At 38.5% G+C, this 20,151-nt stretch overlaps 1 protein-coding gene across 5 annotated transcripts in view; it reads right to left on the reverse strand.

The window, feature by feature from the left end:
• Positions 1 to 371: 371 nt before the first annotated feature.
• The window catches only part of CNTN5 (contactin 5), a 645,973-nt gene continuing 626,193 nt past the window's right edge, over positions 372 to 20,151 (reverse strand). For all 5 annotated transcript variants that reach the window (XM_067567931.1, XM_067567926.1, XM_067567939.1 and 2 more), the window contains 4 exons: positions 11,090 to 11,276; positions 10,533 to 10,645; positions 8,794 to 8,962; positions 372 to 2,984 (listed from right to left, as the gene is read on the reverse strand). In XM_067567931.1, the coding sequence (XP_067424032.1) occupies positions 2,881 to 2,984; positions 8,794 to 8,962; positions 10,533 to 10,645; positions 11,090 to 11,276 (573 nt within the window). In that variant the 3' untranslated portion in view covers positions 372 to 2,880. The remainder of the gene's footprint in view (positions 2,985 to 8,793; positions 8,963 to 10,532; positions 10,646 to 11,089; positions 11,277 to 20,151) is intronic.

The following is a 20,151-nucleotide window of genomic DNA, read 5'->3' on the forward strand; positions in this document are numbered from 1 at the left end:
ATTTATTAAAAAGATCTAATGTTACAAGAACAGTACACAGGAACTATTATTTTTACTGTGTCTTTCACATGGTATATACCATTATATATAGTGTATATACAGATTGTATACAAGATATCTAACATTTTGAGATGGGCCATGACAGTACCTTTGTTTTGGGCTGCAAACAACATTTCTTTGATTTTAAAAAAAAATTATTTATTTTATTTTTAAAACAGCTCTTCTGATGTTATACAAAAATACAGTCTCTTTAGTGACTGCCGTGTTACAATCTTATTCAAGAAAAAGAAGATAACTCTTTTTGCAGCTAAAAATTAACGTGTCATGATAAGGAAACGTTGCCTTCGGCAAAGTAACAAATATGTAATACATTGATACTTAAACATTTAAAACATGTTTATTAATATATATAAGATGCAAAATACATATTCTGTTCATGTTGGATATAAAACGTATCCCCTTGCGTCCCTGCAATACAATTACATGATCTGAAGGGCGTGTTCCACGTTTCTGCCAATATTTCGATGCTATTAATCTAGATATAAGTAGCTGTACCTATATCTGTTTATCCATACCAGACTTCGATAATTGTGATCAAGCATAGCCATTTACTGTATTCAGAAATTTGTTTGACTAGAATGCCACCAACGGTGAATGTAACCCTTTTGATTATGAATACCACTGACTGAACTGCACTGGTATAGAGACGGAGGGAATTATGTTTAACTAATTTGAGAATGGAGAACTTTTGCCCTCGGGTTCATCATTCATGCTGATTTTTCTTTGAAAACATGAGCCTGCTCAGGCAGGCTCTCTTTACACAATGCAAATGCTTCTGTTTTGCAAATCATAGCAGGCAATTGCTTTGTTTCAATTTGCTCTATCAACAATGGCAGTGAAGCCAATAGGCACTGGACGCAATCTATTCCACCTCCCCTTCTTTGACCACAAATTGTTATTCCAGAAAAAGAAGTTAACGAAAGTCCTTTTCTGTGTTTGGGCCCTCAGATAATTGTCTTATCATTGCGCTCCTCACATTATGGTGACTAAGAATATTTAAACCTGTTTTGGGGATGATTTGAATAGAACCTTTACAATTATCAGTGGGTAACAAAGAAAATGATCCTAATTGACCTTGAAAAAAATATTTTTGTAAAATGTTAACAAAGTTAAAAAATGAAACTCTATCTTTCATTTAGTTTTGTACAACGTTTTAGTACCTGCTCTGCTATGGTGCTTTCCTGGCTGTTATTTTAAAGGGGTAAGAAATGGCAAATTTGCAATGTGCTGGTGAGCAGGCGAAGTGATAGAACTTTTGTTGGAGAACCCAGTGCCTGAATTAGATCTTTATCAAAAGAGTTAGAGAATCAGCTATAAGAGTTATGCTACCACGACTTTGAGCACAACACATTTGATTTCTGCAAACAAGGTAAAGTTCATCCTGGGCACAGTCCCTACAAACACGGTAGTAAAGTCCCCTCCCCGAGAACACCACACACACCATACTGTACAAACACGCACACACACATACACACACCATATATACTAGGGGTCATTTTGGCTTAGGTGCCAACATGAGGGAAGGCCTTTAGATCTAGAATGGGGACTCCTCCTAATTGACTACAGAATGGAGAAATGACTGATACAGCCCAAGTATGGCTGAGATTAAAGCTGATAGCACACAGTCCCTACAAGATGAATCTCTATTGGTGAGCTACGGAAGAAGGTCCAGTAGCCTTGCTACCTGGAAACCTTGCTCGATAATTCTTATTTATCCAAGTGTCATTTGGGACACAACATTCCCCAAAGCATATTCTAATTGAACTGTGTATGTTTGCATGACTACAGTCCATGAAATATTATGGTCTCTCCATGATATGCATTCTTATATACTTCAGCTTTAGCTTAATTACCAAATATAGAAAGTACAGTACCATACAAAAATGGACTAAAAAAATAAGATCTAAGACTGACAGGAAAAAAGCAGATTTATCTCCTTGCATTCGTTTTATTTGTCCATTTAGCAACTACTGTATGTTATGCTTAAATGCCCAATGATGGTTTAATTGCTATATGCACTGTTAATGAATTTAGACTATTTGATTTTCTATTAAAAATAAACATTTACTTCCTTTGCAGTTAAATTATACAATATTTGATGAAAAACAATAGCACTTTTTTCCTTTTAAGTTTGTGTTCAGTCATTTTCAGTTTACCTTGCAATAAAATTAATGGCTTATTTTTGCTCTGTTTTCTTTCTCTGGGAGTGCTTTCAAAATATCAGATTGACAGATTTTGGTAATTCAGTATGGATTCATACATATCCAGAAAATATTTCCTATACTCATCCAGTGGGCCATATAACTGAACTTTTTCTTCTCTCCTACTGCTTTGTCAACATAAGCACCCAGCCTTAGGCGAAGCAAGAAAAGCACGAGATTCAAAGTCTTTATCAAGCTTTGATCTTTAAAAAAAAAATCCCAAACAAAACCAATATACTGTACTAGACACCACAATTTAAACAACTAATGGTACACAACTGGCGGAGGTGTCACCAAAGTTAAACATATTAAAAAAGTAAAATACATTTGACAGAAATTACATTTGCTTACAAAAGTTTATTACATACAATCTGCATATTTTTGTTGGGCCAATAAGCGTCCCCTCTGCAAACAGAGGACATTTCCAAAAACTGAAGAGAAAAACCTGATGAATTATTTATCATTTTTCCAACACTCCTAAGTGCACCATGTGTATTTCTATGGGTCTTTAAGCATTAGCTTAGGGTTCCAGCTTCTTCATGGACATAAAGCTCCATCCATTGGTGTTATCAAGCTAAAGCAAACAAACAGCAGGGGGAAAAAAAAAGGTCTGCAGTCTTCACCATGAAGTGGAAGGGACCATCAGTGCCAAGAGCAATGTTACAGATGATGAAGAAGTAGAGAGAACATGTAAAGTGGATTGAGAGCTCGTAACTTTTCCACCTGAAATGAAAAACAAAACCAAACAGGGAACAAATGGAGTAAACTATTCTTATCATATTTGAAAGCTGTCAAGAGAATTAGTAAAAATGAGATGCAGGCCTTTTCCCTACCTATATACTGAATTTAAGAGAATTTAGGTTCTACTACAACACAGGTCCTTGGCATCATGTCACTCAGTGACTAAAGGAATTCATTTCTATAGTCCTGTTGAGTTAGAATCCTGATATATGGCAACACTCATTTAGTTATGGTCAGACATGCACAAATACAAATAATACATTTCACCTGGGGTCACCAAAAATTCATCCATAATTGTTATTGGACTCCTACCATTCAGGTTGCCTTTATGTGCATACTTGGGAGGAAAAAAATAGATTAATTTATTTTGTGAGTTGGTCATAGTGGCTATCAGTTTGGAGAAATGAATGAAGACACCAGTTCAGTTTATGGGATTGTTCTGAAGAACATTTCCATAAATATATTTATCATGAGAGCACTAGCAATAATTACATTAATGTCCTGGTATGTGCTGCTCTCTAAGAAAGCATGGGCCAGATCCCCAGGTTATTTCAGTTGATGGAATTTCATTGCAATCCAGCTGAGGGTTTGGCTAGATATGTTTGTTCATGGCTAGTTGCATTTTAAACTAGGAACTGTTTGGTCCCAAGCAAATATTACCATGTTGGTGCAAAAGTATTGGTATAAAGTGCTAAGTGACCTTATTCCTCACATTATCAACAATTTTCAATAGGAATACCATAGGTGTTTTTCTGCTCTGAGTTTCACCAGTGTGAATCAGGAGGATCTCAACTGACGCCAACAGAATTACTATAAATGTATGCGAGAACAGCATAAGGCCCTATATTCTTGTGTGACTAATATCACCTACCAGTTATACGCTGTTTTAATATGCTCTTTCTCATACAACCAGTAACTTTTGCATTTATCTTGCATCTGAGAAGGCAGCAGTCCTCAGGTGATGCCATTTGAGATTTAGTACTGGTAAGTAGTGAGGACCTCATAGAAGAACTGGTTATAGAGAACAATCTTGGTTTGAGTGATCATGAGTTAATTCAGTTTAAACTAAATGGAAGGATAAACAAAAATAGGTCTGCAATGAGGGCTTTTAATTTCAAAACAGCAAATTTAAAAAAAAAAAGGGAATTAGGGAAGTGGACTGGACTGAAAAACTCAAGGATATGAATGTGGAGGAGGTTTGGAATTACTTGAATTCAAAGTTGCAGAGACTATCTGGAGCCTGCATCCCAAGTAGGGTAAAGAACTCATACAGAAGGGTTGCAGATTAAACTGGATGTCCTAGCATCTCAAACAGGTAATTAAAAGAAATCAGACAATCTACAAGGAATGGAAGATAGGAGGGATCAGCAAGGAAAGCTACCTCTTTCAGGTCAGAACATGTAGAGATAAAGTGAGAAAGGCCAAAAGACAAGTAGAGTTGGACATTGCAAAGGAAATTAAAACCAGTAGTAAAAGGTTCTTTAGCCATATAAATAAAAAGAAAACAAGGAAAGAAGAAGTGGGTCCACTAACCACTGAGGATGGGGTGGAAATTAAAGATAATCTAGGTATAACCCATCATCTAAACAACACGTTGCCTCAATTTTTAATAAGGGAAATGAGGAGTTTGGGGGCAGTGGCTGGGTGGTTAATGGGAACAAGGATATGGAAGTAGAAATTACCTCACGTAAGGGGAAGCCAAACTCAAACACTTTACTGGGATAAAATCAGGAGGCATGGATAATCTCCATCCAGGAATATTAAAGGTACTGGCACATGAAATTGCAAGCCCCATAGCAAGGATTTTTATTGAAACTTTAAACTCAGGGTAGTACCCTATGACTGGAGAATTGCCAATATAGGGCCTATAGCTAAGAAAGGGAAAAAAGGTGATCCCATTAGTTTTACCTCAATTGTATCCAAGATCTTAGAACAAATTTTGAAAGAGAGAGATATTAAAGATATAAAAGTAAATAGTAATTGGGATAAAATCCAATGTGGTTTTACAAAAGGTAGATCATGCCAGAGCAACCTGATCTCTTTCGTTGAGAAGAGGAGGCCAAATTTAGGCTTCTAGATAAGAGATTAAAGCCCAGGACCTCCGCAGTAGCATTCTATGAAATGCTTCCAGTTCCATGCACAGGGCCAGTTAGACAGGCAGAACTGCAGAATCTCATTGTGTGGATGGGATGATGCTATTCACAGAACAGATTTAGGTTTATTAGGAACTGCAAAACCTTTTGGGAAAGGAGGAGCCTATACAGGAAAGATGGACTCCAATTAAACCAGAACAAAATCAGACTGTTGGCATGTAAAATTAAAAGGTCTTAGAGGAGTTTTTTAGCTAAGGGCTGGGGGAAAGCCCAGAGGTGCAGAGGAGCACATAGTTTGGACAGACACGTCCTTTAGTGGAGGATATATTAAAGGGGATACTCTATATCTGAGTAAAGAGGAAGGACAGAAGTTGATAAAGCACAAGTAGGAACTAAAGAGAAACAGTCAAATGAAAAAGAATCCCATTCATAAAAGCAGATGACAAAATATTGACAAATATTACAAGAGCTTGTATACAAATGCTAGAAGTCTAAATACTAAGATGGGCAAACTTGAGTTGCTCTGGAATAGACCTGCTCAGCCATCAGCAGACCCAGAGATAACTTGAAATGGACAAACTATGAAAGACAATCATCCTCAGCTTCGAGAGATCACTGATGATGATGAATGCAATTAATTAAATGAAATATTTTCAGTAGAGATTCGGAAGTGTTATTACCATTGTACAAACCACTGGTGAGATCTCATCTGGAATACTGTGTGCAATTCTGGTCTCTCATGTTTTAAGAGAGATGAAGAACGTCAGTAACTCAGCCAAAGGTTATGGGCAATGAGCAGGTGGTTACAGTAGATGATCATGATAGTCCCTTCTGGCCTTAAAGTCAATGAGCCTGAATCTATGAGACTGCAGTACTGGTTGGCATTTAGTCTCAAGGAATGCTATGGTGCACATGCCTAATGTTGCCTTTGTATAGAAGTGAGGTTTTCAAGTTTGTCCTCAAACTGAGATCTCTTCTATTACACTGTTTACTTGAGATAATAACACTGTTAACTTTATAGCATGTTGGACTCAGGGTAATAATATTTGAGAGGTGTTTTAATTACAACAGAGACTGCGATTTAAATTTGTTTTCAAATGCAGTATCTCTGCTTTGCCAAAGATGTAAAAAATAATTACCTTTCTATTACACTAGAAATACTGTAAATAAATAATCTTTCTTTAGCTTATTTGAAATGTGTGTATGTTACAAATGTATTCATCAATGTTATTAGTTATAGTTATATAATACAGTATACCATGCAGTTGGTTTGAAGACACTTTGAATATAATCACAGCATACTTACTGGCCGGCACTGTGAATGAAGGCAAAACAAAGACAGGTCTATTCTCTCTGCCTTGGATAAAATGTCTCTCTTTCAAAGAGTAACATTTTCTCTCTCTTGTATTTTGTGTCGGAACAAGTGAGCTGAAACTAAGAATCAAATTTAAATTTTTTATCTAGTATATATCCACTGGAGTTAATCTGGATTTATATCAATGTATATAAATTCTGAGAGCAGAATTTAATCTAAGAGAATTAAATACCTAGCCAAAGGCACAACTTTGGCATAGAATGTGCATTTTATTTGAAAAATCTGTGCAGGGTACCTTGAGTAATTTTCTGTTCTATTCTATTCTATTCTATTCAGGTTCTTATAACTGGAGTATCTTACTACCTTCCGGTAGTGCATTAAGCAACATGACTAACATCTGTTACGTTTGTTATCTTATCCTCCTGCAATGGGCAGAGCTGTGTGTAGTGGAATGTTTTGGAAAATTTTCTGAATATATGTTTATATATGTTGCTCTATGTTTATGCTTGAGAAGGCATGGTCAAAGAAATGGGACCTGCACTTGGGGCAGAAGGTGGTGTAGTTGGTGATGGTCCTTAGTTCCAATGGGAGCACATTTCACAGCCATTATATAGTTGTTGACACTGTCTTCATCACAGAGCTTTAGGCAGTCATTTACATTTTCTGGACCAAGGCCACTGAGGTCCTTAAAGATAAGGACTGAGACCTTGAACTTGATTCAAAATTCTACAGGAAGCCAGGGTAAACAGCAGAGGACAGGTATAATATATTTTTCGTAGCCAATATTGCTGAAGAGATGTGTTACAGCGTTCAGCACCCGTTAAAAGCTTTATGTCCAGGAATATCACGTTGCTTTCATCCAATCATGAGCTGATGAAGACTTCAGTAACTGAGGCCATGTCATTGTCCTCCAAGATGGGATGGAATCTCCTAGCCAGCCAGAGAGATGGTAGATGCTGTTATGTGAGAGCTCAGTGTCAATGAGGAATACAGGTGAACTCCTGAACTGTGGACTGAATTGACCAATTGTAGGTGGTACCATCAACCAAAGAAGTTAGCACTGTTGCTGCAAACTCTTCAAAATGCTTTCCTCTGCCCACCATCATAACCTTTGTCTTGCTTGGATTCAACTTCAATCATCAGTTCTTCATCCATAAACTGATCTCATCCAAATCCTGGGCCATCTTGAGAGAGTGGTATGCTTGTATGTGGTGAAGGACAGGTAGAGCTCTGTGTCATCTGCATACTGCTGGCATATGCAGTTGTCCGACCAGTTAATCTAGTGGCTGTATTTAGCTGCTAAAAGGACCAGAGAGAGAACTGATCCTTGTGGGACTCCACAGTTGAAGGGTTTATTAGTGAAGATGCAGTTTCCCATCACTACTAGTTGGGTGCATCCCTCCAGTGACGATTCTAATAATTTTAGCATATTACCTTGAACCTACCTCTCTTAGGTGAGACAGCAGTATCTAATAATGCAGAGAGCTCCAGGAGGATGTGAATGGATATCTGCTCTCTATCCACTGACAGACATTTATCAGTGCCACTAATGCTGTTTCCATCCCATGTTCTCACCTGAATCCAGATTGTGCCAGTTTTGGATATTAGTTTCAATTAGACGAACTTGAAGTTGGACTTTGGCTTGCTTATCTATGAGCTTGGTCAGAAGCATAAGGTTTGGCACTGGGCAAAAGCTGGCTAGAACTGACGTATCCAGGGTGGGTTTCTTTGGGGTTGGTAAGATATTGTGTATTTGAAGGAGGAAGGGAAGACTCCTTCCCTGAATGAAGCATTGGCTATTCAGTCAGATGTGGCACTAGTTGTTCACAACTCTTTCACAAGCCAGGAAAGGTCTGGGTTAGATTCATAAGTCTTGGGTCAAGACTCTGTTAGGGCGCCCAGAACATTCTGATGAGTGCATGCACTGAACTCCAGGAATTCAGGTGGACTGCTGGTTGGTGGGTGCAGGTGGGGAGGATCCAGGTTGAATGTGAGGCCTTCCTGAATGTGCATGAACTTTTCAGTGAAGTGGGATGATAGCTCTTTGCAGTGCTTGGTACTTGGTTCTGATACACTATCTCATACATAGTGTGTGACAGATTTATCTTCATGTGACAGTTTCAATAAGGTAAATATATTTATAGACTATGTCCCCTTCTGAATACATTTATTTAACAAATACATACCCATAATCCTTTGTGGTCTTCTTCATAGTATGTTCAATTACTCAGTAGCTATGAAACTGAATAATTTAACCAATGATTTTATCTAATAACTATATTATCCTTTGAGGTTAATATGTATTAATCAAGTGTAGCATGATGGTGTCATTTTAGGAATATGACAGGTCTGGTCTGTATTCAAAATAAAATAGTGAACTTACCTGAAAAAGATGGTACCCTGATTTGGGAGCTGGCTGTCCCATCCCCTCCTTCACTGACTGCGCGAACCTCTATGATATAGACTCCAACATCAGGAAGTAGTACCACTGCCGAGGTTTTCTGTGTTTCGATTACTTGACTGTTGCTGTGGCCTTCTTGCCTAAACAAAACCTATGGATGATACAGGAGCTTTAAAATCACTATAATAATTTTAGGGTAAATACTGGACACTTTACTCAGGCAAATTGCCACTGAAGGCAAAAAGAATTTTGCCTGAGAAAAGACTTGAGGAAGAACTGGAGGCTTTAGCTCTTCATCTTTAGATAGAGAATTCAGTCTTTTCTTTTTCCTGAAGTTGTTTTCAAAATACTGTTAAAAAGACACAGAGCCCAGTCCAAAATCCCCTGAAATCAATGGAAGGACTCCACTCACTTGAATAGCTGGCTATTAGATCAGGCCAATAGCGAAGATTCAGTATTGACCCCCTGCTCTGAGTAACCACAAAGACACTAACTAAAATGAAAGCAAACTTCAAAAATATTTTTAAGGTTAAGTTTGATTCAGATACATATCAAAAAATTCACATGAATATCCAGACCTGCTGGGTACCCAGCTTCAAACTGAATGAACATACTCTGAAGGAAAGCCTCATCAGGTGAAAACCAACCAACTAGCTGAACTGAGGATTTGGCTCCACTTCTTGTAAAATTCAGTGTACCCTTGTCTTGGTTCAGTGAGAAATACAAGTGCATATGGAGCTGTCCATGCAGTTTTTCAGTATGTAGACATCTATTTTCAGGCAAAACTGACAAGGTTAGAGAAAATGTAAAGAAGTTACTTGAACTTGTTTCTGAACCTTGAACATTTTGCAAATGTAACGGTAGTTTCTATTTTATCCAAAACAATTTACATGTCTCTGATGAAACAGTGATACAGAAAGTACCAGGTACTGTATTCCATAGGTATAGTTATGTATGTAATATATATATATTTGTTATGATTTAAAAGAATGTACTGTATTCCCATGATTTCCCTATTTTATGTCATGTGTTACTTAGGTCTCTATTCAGATTTCACTCTTTAAATCTTCAAAAATTTTAAATGTCAGATGTTAAAGTCACAGATTGCTGAATACCACCAACACAATCATAACAAATATCAATATTTGTACTTCTGCTCTATTAAAATATTAATTTCAATGGTATTTAAGATGCTTTATCCTTCTGCATTTCTCTAAATCCTACTGCAAACACAATTAAGTTGAAGCATTATCATGGATTTCACTGCAGACTGGTCTTATTAACAGCCACTTCTGGACCAGATGTGATGAAGTAATCACCGTAGAAGGTGCACATTACTTTATAACCAGCAGTTAACAATCACCATTTGGAAAATACAACATAGAGAACAGTGCTTAATTTGTAATGAAAGAGGTGCCTGGGCTCAAGCAATTAGGTGCTGGGCCTCAAACAATTTTTTTACATTTGTAACTGATGCAGCTAACCCAGAGGTGCCAGGGCTATGAACCGCCAAGCCTAGAGGTACCGAGGCTCAGCCTTGGAAAGCCCTAGCACAAATTAAACACTGATATAGAAGTACTGAGACGTTTCATTCTTTTCACTGTTTAGTATTTTTTATATATCCACGTGGAACATGATTGCAGATGATCTGTACAATATAGAAAGCAAGGAAGAAAGAAAAGGGTCATTTGGAAGATGAGTGAGAGAGGGTCAAGACTGACCTTGTATCCCATTACTTCAGATTCATTTGCTAGAGGTCTTACTGGTTCCCATCCCAGAGACACGTGAGAGCCATCTTGCATCCACATAATATTGCTTGGTGCCTGGCTAGGAGCTGAGCAAAAGAAAAAGAAAATGACACCATGCACTTAAACATACTTCTGCTTTTTTAAACCTTGGGGAGAGAGGGGGCATTTTAATCTTTTATTACATTTATGGTTGGCTGCATTAGCAGGCTTTCTTCTCTAGCTGGAGTCCAATAGGTGGTTTTTGCTCCAGGAATGTAATTTTAATAGCTATTGTATAGAGCTTATGAACCTGAATCCTTTTATCTCTCTTCTGTGTCAAAAATCCTTAGCCTTGTTTTCCAGGAAGAAAATATTTGTCTGTTGTGAATGCAAATTTTGTCATGTCACTTTAAAATTCAGATCTAAGCACAGAAGCATGGCCATGAAACAAAACTGTACATCATCTCTGCTTATTATATACCCAGCTAAAGGAAAATCCAGAAGATTTGGGATTTTTTTTCCCCACAAGGAAACAAGTCCATTTCACTTACGAGATTTCTTGGTGACTGCACGGACGGCGCTGCTTGGTGGTCCATATCCTGCAGCATTGTACGCCCTCACTGTTAGGTGGTATAATGTGTTTCCTTCTAATCCTGTCAGAATGATGGATGACTCATTTCCTTCAGTTTTGACCTTTTCTGCTGCTTCTTCCTGCTCCATATCTTTCCAGTAACCAACCTGCCAATGAGTGACCATGTGGAGGATTAATCTAGGCGTTCATGAAACTTCCTCTTTATTTGTTATTGCTTGCTTTTTTGGAAGCCCCTCCTGTCATCATATTAATAGATCCTTTTAAACATGTGGGAATTGTAACCTCAGCTCACACATGAGTGGTGCTTGTCACACCTCCCCAGATGGCTAGAGTCAGCATATCACATTATTACTCACAGCATCACTGAAATGCAATGCATCCGATTCTGCGAGCATGAGATGTTGTGACTAGCTAGAGAGAACAGCAGAGAATAAGTACTGACACAATAAGTACTTCAAAGAATTCAAGGAGCGCTCATCTCTCATAGGTCATCAAAAACATTTACCATTCAACCTGGAAAGCTTTGACTGAATCATCTGAAGAAGTGGCACAATGGCCCTGGATAATGCTCAGCCACAAGATGTGTGGCAATGTAATGAATAAGAGATGACAGAACACCTCAGAAAATCCTGTAGTGGGTTAATCTTATTGGAATAGCATTGCTGGGGGAGGAAAAGTCAAGAAGGGAATTCAGTTTTAGTTACTCAGATAGAAACAGGTTTCTGTCAAATGTAAATTAGAAAGCATGCCTCTGCCACTCCTTTCCACAGACAAAAGCTAAAGCTACCTTTGGTGGATATAAGTCCATGACTGTTGATAGCTGCACTGAGTTTGTTGTGTTCTCTAAAAGATTATACTACTCAGACAAGAATTCTGAATAGCTCCGTCCCGTCATACTCAGGTATCAAATATTTACCAGACATCATAATAAAAAAGCAACGCTTTCTCCTCTAGGTCTATTAGTGGTATCCCACACCGACATCAGTGAGATTACATCCTTCTCCATGATTCAGGTCTCCCCTCAACAGAAACTCGCACTTAAGTGCCATTTGAATGGTTTATATTTAGCATACCACTATCCAGGCATCATACCTCTCTATCCATTGCATTTATTCCACCTTTTCCTGAGATTAGTTATTTCAGAATAAGTTACTCATATTTCTCTAAACAAGAATTGGGGGTTGGGATTTTACTGTGGTCTTGGGAAAGCATCCAAGATGATGGTGAACCAAAGAAATCGAGAGGTTCATATAAAACGTAAAACTATTCTTGAGTGCTTTGCTGACATTTTAGGCTTTCTGTCTATGTCAGTCTAGGATTGTCATCACTTTACAAAACAGTATAAGAACAACTGGGTATAACAGTAAAAATGCGGGGTCCGATTTTCAGTTGGTGTGAACTGACACAGCCCCATTAACTTTGATGGTGTTATATCAGTTTACACCAGCTAATGATCTGGTCTTTAAGGCTACATTTCATTACATATGAGAGCTATGAAAATTACTGATTTTTCAGTTTGCTGGCAACTCTGAAAGAGAAAATTTAAACAAACTGCTTCAGCCTAGTCTGAAAACAAAATTTGTAAAATTTTTGGCAAATTGCACAGTAAAAAAAAAAATTGTTTCAAGGGAAACAAAATGTTTCATTCCATCTGAAATGAAATATTCTGTTTTGAAATCCTGTTAGTACAATTGAAGGAAATTTCAAAGTAAAAGTCATTCTGAACGGAAAAACAAATGTTTCGAATGAGAAATTTCACTCAGCTCTATTACCTATCTGTGTGTGTTTTCTTAATTGCTTAATGTAGTGATTGAATTATCTCAACATAAAGTCCACTAGCTTTACCACTTAAAGGAGAGTACCAACCCAGGTAGCAATCCTGTAATCAACATTGATTAGTATAATGAGCCTGATTCACCAATGAATTATTCCAAATTTATCCTGGGGTAATACCACTGAAAACTACTGGACAATGGTTAATCAGGCCCAGTGTCATGGAAGAATGAATCAGTGGGGAGCCAGTTGTCTATTCAGTGGGCCTGAATTTCCAATTCACTTTTCCCCTTGTGCAGTCACTTACATTTATTTATGTCTGCATATTACAGTAGCACATACTGACTGGGCCATACTGTGTTAGGCACAGTATGGTGTAGAGATAGTCCCTGCATCAAAGAACTTACTGTCTAAATAGGCAAGGACCGACAAAAGGTGGGAGGAGAAAGAAGCACAGCAAGGAGATATGACTGTCCCAAGGTCACAGGCCCATGACAGAGTTGGGGATAGAACTCAGTGGTGACACTGTGGCCCCACTGAAGTCAACGGGAAAAATTCCCATTGATTTCAATAGGACCAGATTTCATCTCAGGTCCCTGGGGTTCCATTCTAGTGCTCTCTCCACTGGACCATTCCACTTCTCAAGTGAACATAAAAGTAAATTTATGCTACCACAAGTGTGAATACTGAAATTCTGATTTGGCAGCTTTTTACACCCCCTTTACACTAACATGGCACATGAAGATACAAAACAGTGGAGAATCAGGCCTGATGTTTGCATGGTGATTAATAGTTGAGAAACAACCTCATGTTATAGATTAGCTATTTTCTAGGACGTTCTACCGCATTATACAGGGTACCATGGACGAGTGAATTTTGAAACCACAGGAAGATGGCAGAAAACTAGGAACCGAAAATCAAACCCTTTGCGGTTCATATTCTCTTTGGAACTGGCTCTCTGCCAATGTCTATTAGGTGCTGTCAGTGACAGTCCCAAGCTGAGTGTTCATGGTCCTACATCAGGAAGAACAAACCTCATCTAAGGAATAGAGGTGAGAGAGCTTCTGCACCCCCTGGAGAGGCACAGGAGAGGATTTCTCAACATGAGCCCCCTTTCTTGGCCTCTGACCAAGTGGTCAGTTTTTCTCCTCGAAACCTTAACTCTTGCACTCTAAATGTACATTTTTTTGGTTATGTTTCAGTCCTGCTTCTTTTGCTATATGTAGCAGGTTTACACAGGGCCCTCCTGTTGCTCATGTTCTCTGCACCCACAAACCACTCAGAAATCACGGCTTCGTGCTCCCACCAGTGCAGTTTATTTAATTTACAGGTTTCTTGCCCACCACCTTCTATTTACAAACAGTCCAGTTTAACAGCCTCAGGAGCCTCACAGTCTCAGCCACCAACTGAGAGGCACTCTCCCTACTTTGTGGCTTCTCCCTTGCTGGCTTCGCCTCCCCCATGCACTTCCTTCCTGCGAGCCTTTTATAGCCCCTGCCTATCAAGCCCAGCAGCTCCTCCCTATTGGCACACTAAGTGCAGGCTTACTCAGCTGGCTCCAATTCTCCTTTTTTAATAGGGCTTACCTGACAGAGGGCTGGCTCAGCTTTCTTTTGCCTAGCATCATAGAGAAGGCTTTACTTAATCTTGTATCATGCTCCTCTAAAATTGTTCCCCATACTATTTCATATATGTACACTTGTGTGGCATCTATATTTTAAAAAATATTTTGTACTGCTCTATGAAATACCTTTTTAACATAAGAGAGACAAGATGGGTGAAGTAATAGCTTTTATTGGACCAACTTCTGTTGATGAGAGATACAAACTTTCAAGGTTGCGCAGAGTTCTTCAGGTCTGGAAAATGTACACAGAGTATCACAACTAAATACAAGGTGGAACAGATTGTTTAGCATAAGTAGCTAACACATACTTCAAGGGACCATTCAAGGTGATGTGGCCCATTAACACCTTTCCAGTCATAGGGGGCAAGGAAGGGAGGGGAAAAAAGGCAGCTGGGGGGAGGGGTTGTTAGTGGGTTATAGATTGTTGTAATAAGCTGTAAATCCAGTGTCTCTATTTCAGTCTGTGTGTAACAAAGTTATGAATTTAAACTCCCAGGCTCATCTTTTGAATGTGTTGTGCTCTGTTCAATGTGTTCCTTTGAGAATGAGGAATGAGGTGTCAGATACAGCCTGACAATTTTGTGAAAAATGGTCACCCAGAGGTGACTGTCATTTTCTTCTGTGAGTTCATTCAAGAGTGTAGTGATTGTCTGGTTTCACCCACAAAGTTGTTATTGGGAAATTTAGTGCACTGCATAAGGTACACAGTATGTTGTGATAGGCATGTGTAGGATCTAGGGATCCTGAAAGGTGTGTTGTGAGAGAATGTTGATCATTGTAGCAGTGGAGATATGTCTGCAGCTTTTGCATCTGTTGATCTGGCAGGGTCTGGTGCTGCTTTGAGTTGGTGTGTCCCGGACTGTGAGGAGTTTATTTCTTATGATGAACTTGGAAAGGCTGGGGCTTCATTTGAAAGCCAGAAGAGGGGGTTCAGAAAAGATTTCTTACAGAATGTGGTCTCCATTGCATATAGGTTGCAATAGTTTAATGATACTCCACCTGAGTTCCAGTGTAGGATGGTAGGTGACAATTAGGGGTGTGTGGTTGGAGAGAGTTTCATTTCCTTATTGAGGCAAGTTTTCTTGGGGCATTCGGGTGACCTGTTCCATGACGCAACACTCTTGTGGAGTGTCCTTCTTTGGTGAAGGCAGTTTTATAGACTCAAACTCATAGACTTCAAGGTCAGAAGGGACCATTATGATCATCTAGTATGACCTCCTGCACACTGCAGGCCACAGAACCTTGCCCATCCACTCCTGTAATAGAACCCTAACCTATGATTGAGTTACTGAAGTCCTCAAATAATGGTTTAAAGAGTACAAGGTTCAGAGACTCCACTAGAGTATTCACCAGCAAGTGACCTGTGCCCCATGCTGTTGAGGAAAGCAAAAAAACACCAGGGTCTCTGACAAGCTGCCCTGGGGGAAAAATTCCTTCCCAACCCCAAATATGGTGATCAGCTAAACCTTGAGCATGTGGGCAAGACTCACCAGCCAGATACCTGGCAAAAATTCTCTTTAGTAATTCAGAACCAACTCCTTCTAACATCCCATCACAGACCATTGGGCATATTTACCAATAGTAGTCAAAGATCATTTGCCAGTTGCCAGTCAAATGCCAAATTAGGCTGTCCCATCATACCATCCCCTCCATAAACTTATCAAGTTCAGTCTTGAAGCCAGCTACGTTTATTGCCCCCACTGGTCCCTCTGGAAGGCAGTTCCAGAACTTCACTCCTCTGATGGTTAGAAACCATCATCTAATTTCAAGTCTAAACTTCCTGATGGCCAGTTTATATCCATTAGTTTATGTGTCCAAATTGGCGCTGAACTTAAATAATTCCTCTCCTTCCCTGATATTTATCCCTCTGATGTATTGATAGAGAGCAATCATATCCCCTCTCAACTTTCTTTTGGTTAGGCTAAACAAGCCAAGCTCTTTCAGTCTCTTCTCATAAGGCAGGCTTTCCATTCCTCATATCATTCTAGTAACCCTTCTCTGCACTGTTCCAGTTTGAATTAATCTTTCTTAAACATGGGGAATCAGGACTGCACACAATATTCCAGATGAGATCTCACCAGCACTTTGTATAACAGTACTAACACCTCCCTATCTCTACGGGAAATACGTCACCTGATGCATCCTTGGTCCATATTAGCTTTTTTCACAGCCACATCACATTGCCGACATATAGTCATCCTGTGATCAACCTGTATGCCCAGGTCCTTCTCCTTCTCTGTCACTTCCAACTGATGCGTTCCCAGGTTATAGCAAAAATGTTTGCTGTTAGTCCTCAAATGCATGACTTTGCACTTTCCACTATTAAATTTCATCCTTTTTCTATTAGTCCAATTTACAAGGTCATCCAGATCTTCTTGTATGATATCCTGATCCTTCTCTGTATTAGCAATACCTCCCAACTTTGTGTTATCCATTAACTTTATTAGCACACTCCCACTTTTTGTGCCAAGGTCAGTAATAAAAAGGTTAAATAAGACTGGTCCCAAGACCAATCCCTGAGGAACTCCACTAGTAACCTCCCTCCAGCCTGGCAGTTCACCTTCCAGAATGACCCATTGTAGTCTTCCCTTAAACCAGTTCCTTATCTATCTTTCAATTTTCAAATTAATCCCCATCTTTTCCGATTTAACTAGTAATTCTCCATGTGGAACCGTATCAAATGCCTTACTGAAATCTAGTTAAATTAGATACACTGCATTCCCTTTGTGTAAGAAATCTGTTATCTTCTCAAAGGAGATCAGGTTGGTCTGGCATGATTTACGTTTTGTAAAACCATGTTGTATTTTGTCCCAATTACCATTAGACTCGATGTCCTTAACTACTTTCTCTTTCAAATATTTTTCTAAGACCTTGCATATTATTGAGATCAAACTAATAGGCCTATAATTACCTGGATCGCTTTTTTCCCCTTTCTTAAAAGTAGGAACTATGTTAGTAATTCTCCAGTCATACTGTACAACCCCTGAGTTTACATGAGTTTTAAGTGTGTTAAGGTGTAAATCCTGGAATTTCTCCTTGGAGCACATGGTACCTCAGTGCCTGGTTGTAGATTACAGATTTCTTGGTGTGTTTGGGGTGACTACTGGATCTGTGAAGGAAGGTGTGGTGATCTATGGGTTTCTTGTACATAGTTATCTATAGGTTCCATTGTTGAAGCTGATTGTGATATCCAAGAAGTTGATACTAGTGTGGGAGTGTCCTAGATAGAGTTTAATGGACAGATGATGGTTGTTGAAGTTGTGATGGAAATCTATGAGGGAGTTTAGCTCATCTGTCCAGAACATGAAAATATCATCAATGTATCTCAGGTATATCATTGGTTTCATGGTGAATTTTTCCAAAATTCTTACTCAAGGTGGCCCATGAAGGGGTTGGCACACTGAGAATCCATCCTAGTACCCATGGCTATTCCCATGGTTTGGGCGAAGCGTTTGTTGTTGAATTGGGATCTTCTTTGAGTTCTTTATAGTAGGTGGTGACAGAGAGTTGTCAGCTGGCCTCACTAACAGTCATTGTGGTTAAGGACTATGATGGCATCCCCTTTGTCTGCTGGTTTGATCACTTGGTGGTTGAATTTCAGGGACTGTATAGCTGTCCTCTCAGTGGTGGATATGATGTTTATTAAGGACTTCATGCCAATTTTTTTCCTGATGCAATCAATGTAATGATCAAGGGTATGATTTCATCCATTGCAAGGATGTGTGTGTGTGTGGAGGGGGGGAGAAGGAGGAGAGGGGAGGGACTGGTTCAGTTAGATTGTTCTTCCCCCCCTTTCTTTCTTTCACCTTTATGACTGGAGGGCTGTTAATGGGCCACTTTATCTTTAACTATGTGTTAACTACTTATGCTAAACAATCTGTTCCACCTTGTTGTTGGTTGTGACACTCTGAGTACATTTCCCAAACCTGAAGAGCAGCTCTGTGTAAGACTGAAAGCTCATCTCTTTTATCAACAGCAGTTGGTCCAATAAGAGATAGTACCTCCCTCACCATATCTCTCTTATACACTGGGACTAACACGGCTACAACAACACTGCATTTAGTCGCTTCAACATACTTATTTAAGTCTTTTGGATGTAAACAAAACCCATCTTTCTTTTCTTTATCAGTATTACTAATGAATTCACCCACTCAGTCAGCTCTTCCTCTCTTTTAATTATATCTAAATTATCATAATAATTAAATCCAATTATAACTAACCTTTCCAATTCCTTTTGTACCCTGTTTCTTAAAGCCAAATGTATTTTTCTAGTTGCATGCATAACTGGTTTCTTTGTTTCATTTAACTCTATGTTATGTATATTGTATCCAATTTACCAAAGTCAGTGAATAATTGTGCAAATTGATGTTTTATTTCCGGTGTTTCAGAATCATGAATAGTTTGAATTCTACCAGTTAGATTTAGTGCTAAACATGTTTCTAAACCTAAAATAAAAATGCCTTGTCCCTTAAGTACTATGTCTTCTGAATTATCTTTAACAATGACCTGTAATTCACAAATACCTATAACAGGAATTTTTTCTGTTTCACTTTCAGACTTTTTATAATTTATTCTGAAATTATATTAGCTTGTGAACCTGCATCTATTACATAAGAAATAAAAAAGAATTTATTTACTTTAGAATAGAATTTGTTGTTTTATCTGGAATTTTATGTGGTCTCTCAGTGTGCTGCTCAAAGTATTTTTACTGTGGCTGTCATAGTTTGGCTGGTGATGTTTAGAATTAGGATTCCACATGGAACAAGATGTTTTCCACAAAGGAAAAGTGCAAGTTTTAAAGGTGAAAGGCAAAGGAAAAAACTTTATTTCTGCTTGTGCCCTATTCATACTCAGTTATGGTTGGTGAAAGTAGCCTTCTAACTTTTTATTGTTGTAGTTGTAGTTTTTGAATAAAATTAAGATTCTTTTCCTGCTTGTTTTTTTTAATTTTAATTTTTAGCTAAGAAATGTCAATCAAGTTTAGATTTCTCTGGTTTTTGCTGCTCGACTCCCTGTATTGGAGAACTAGAGTGTGAAAGTAACACCAAAATAGGCTGAAAATAGGAGGAGGAAACCTGAGCTGTCACTTTCCCACTTACCTCATTTGGGGATGTGGAATCTTTCACACACAGTGCTTGCCTCATAACCATTTGTCCGGAGTTTGAGATAAGCAAGCTTTAAAGGGACATTAACAACTTGAAAAGCACATTTCCATCTGAAAATATCGTACCTATGATGCTTACAAGTAACCCTTAAAGTTATGGTAGTTGAAAGATTAAAAAATAATATTTGTCTCTATTGTCTCCGTTGACTTACTTTCTGCATAGTCAGTGTTGTGGTTTTGTTGATAACACACAACCTTCCCAAGGGTGTGAAGGAGAGTGTTTACCATTAACAGCAGCAACACTGATGAAACTGAAAGTTAAGAGTATTTGGGTATAGAGAGAAAGGAGAGAAGGAAAAAAGGTATGGCTGAGTATAGTACTGCCCTCTCAATGTGTTAAAAAATCATGAGTCAGACTCCAAAAATCATAAACATCTTAAAAATCATGAGTTTTTTAAAATGATAATTTTTTGTGTTCTGTTTACTTGCCTTGTTTTAGAACCTTTAGGATGCGCTTTGG

This window comes from Emydura macquarii, unplaced genomic scaffold (genome assembly GCF_026122565.2).
Source record: "Emydura macquarii macquarii isolate MOO-44397 ecotype Brisbane River unplaced genomic scaffold, CSIRO-AGI_Emac_v2 contig_318, whole genome shotgun sequence".
Lineage (NCBI taxonomy): Eukaryota > Metazoa > Chordata > Testudines > Chelidae > Emydura > Emydura macquarii.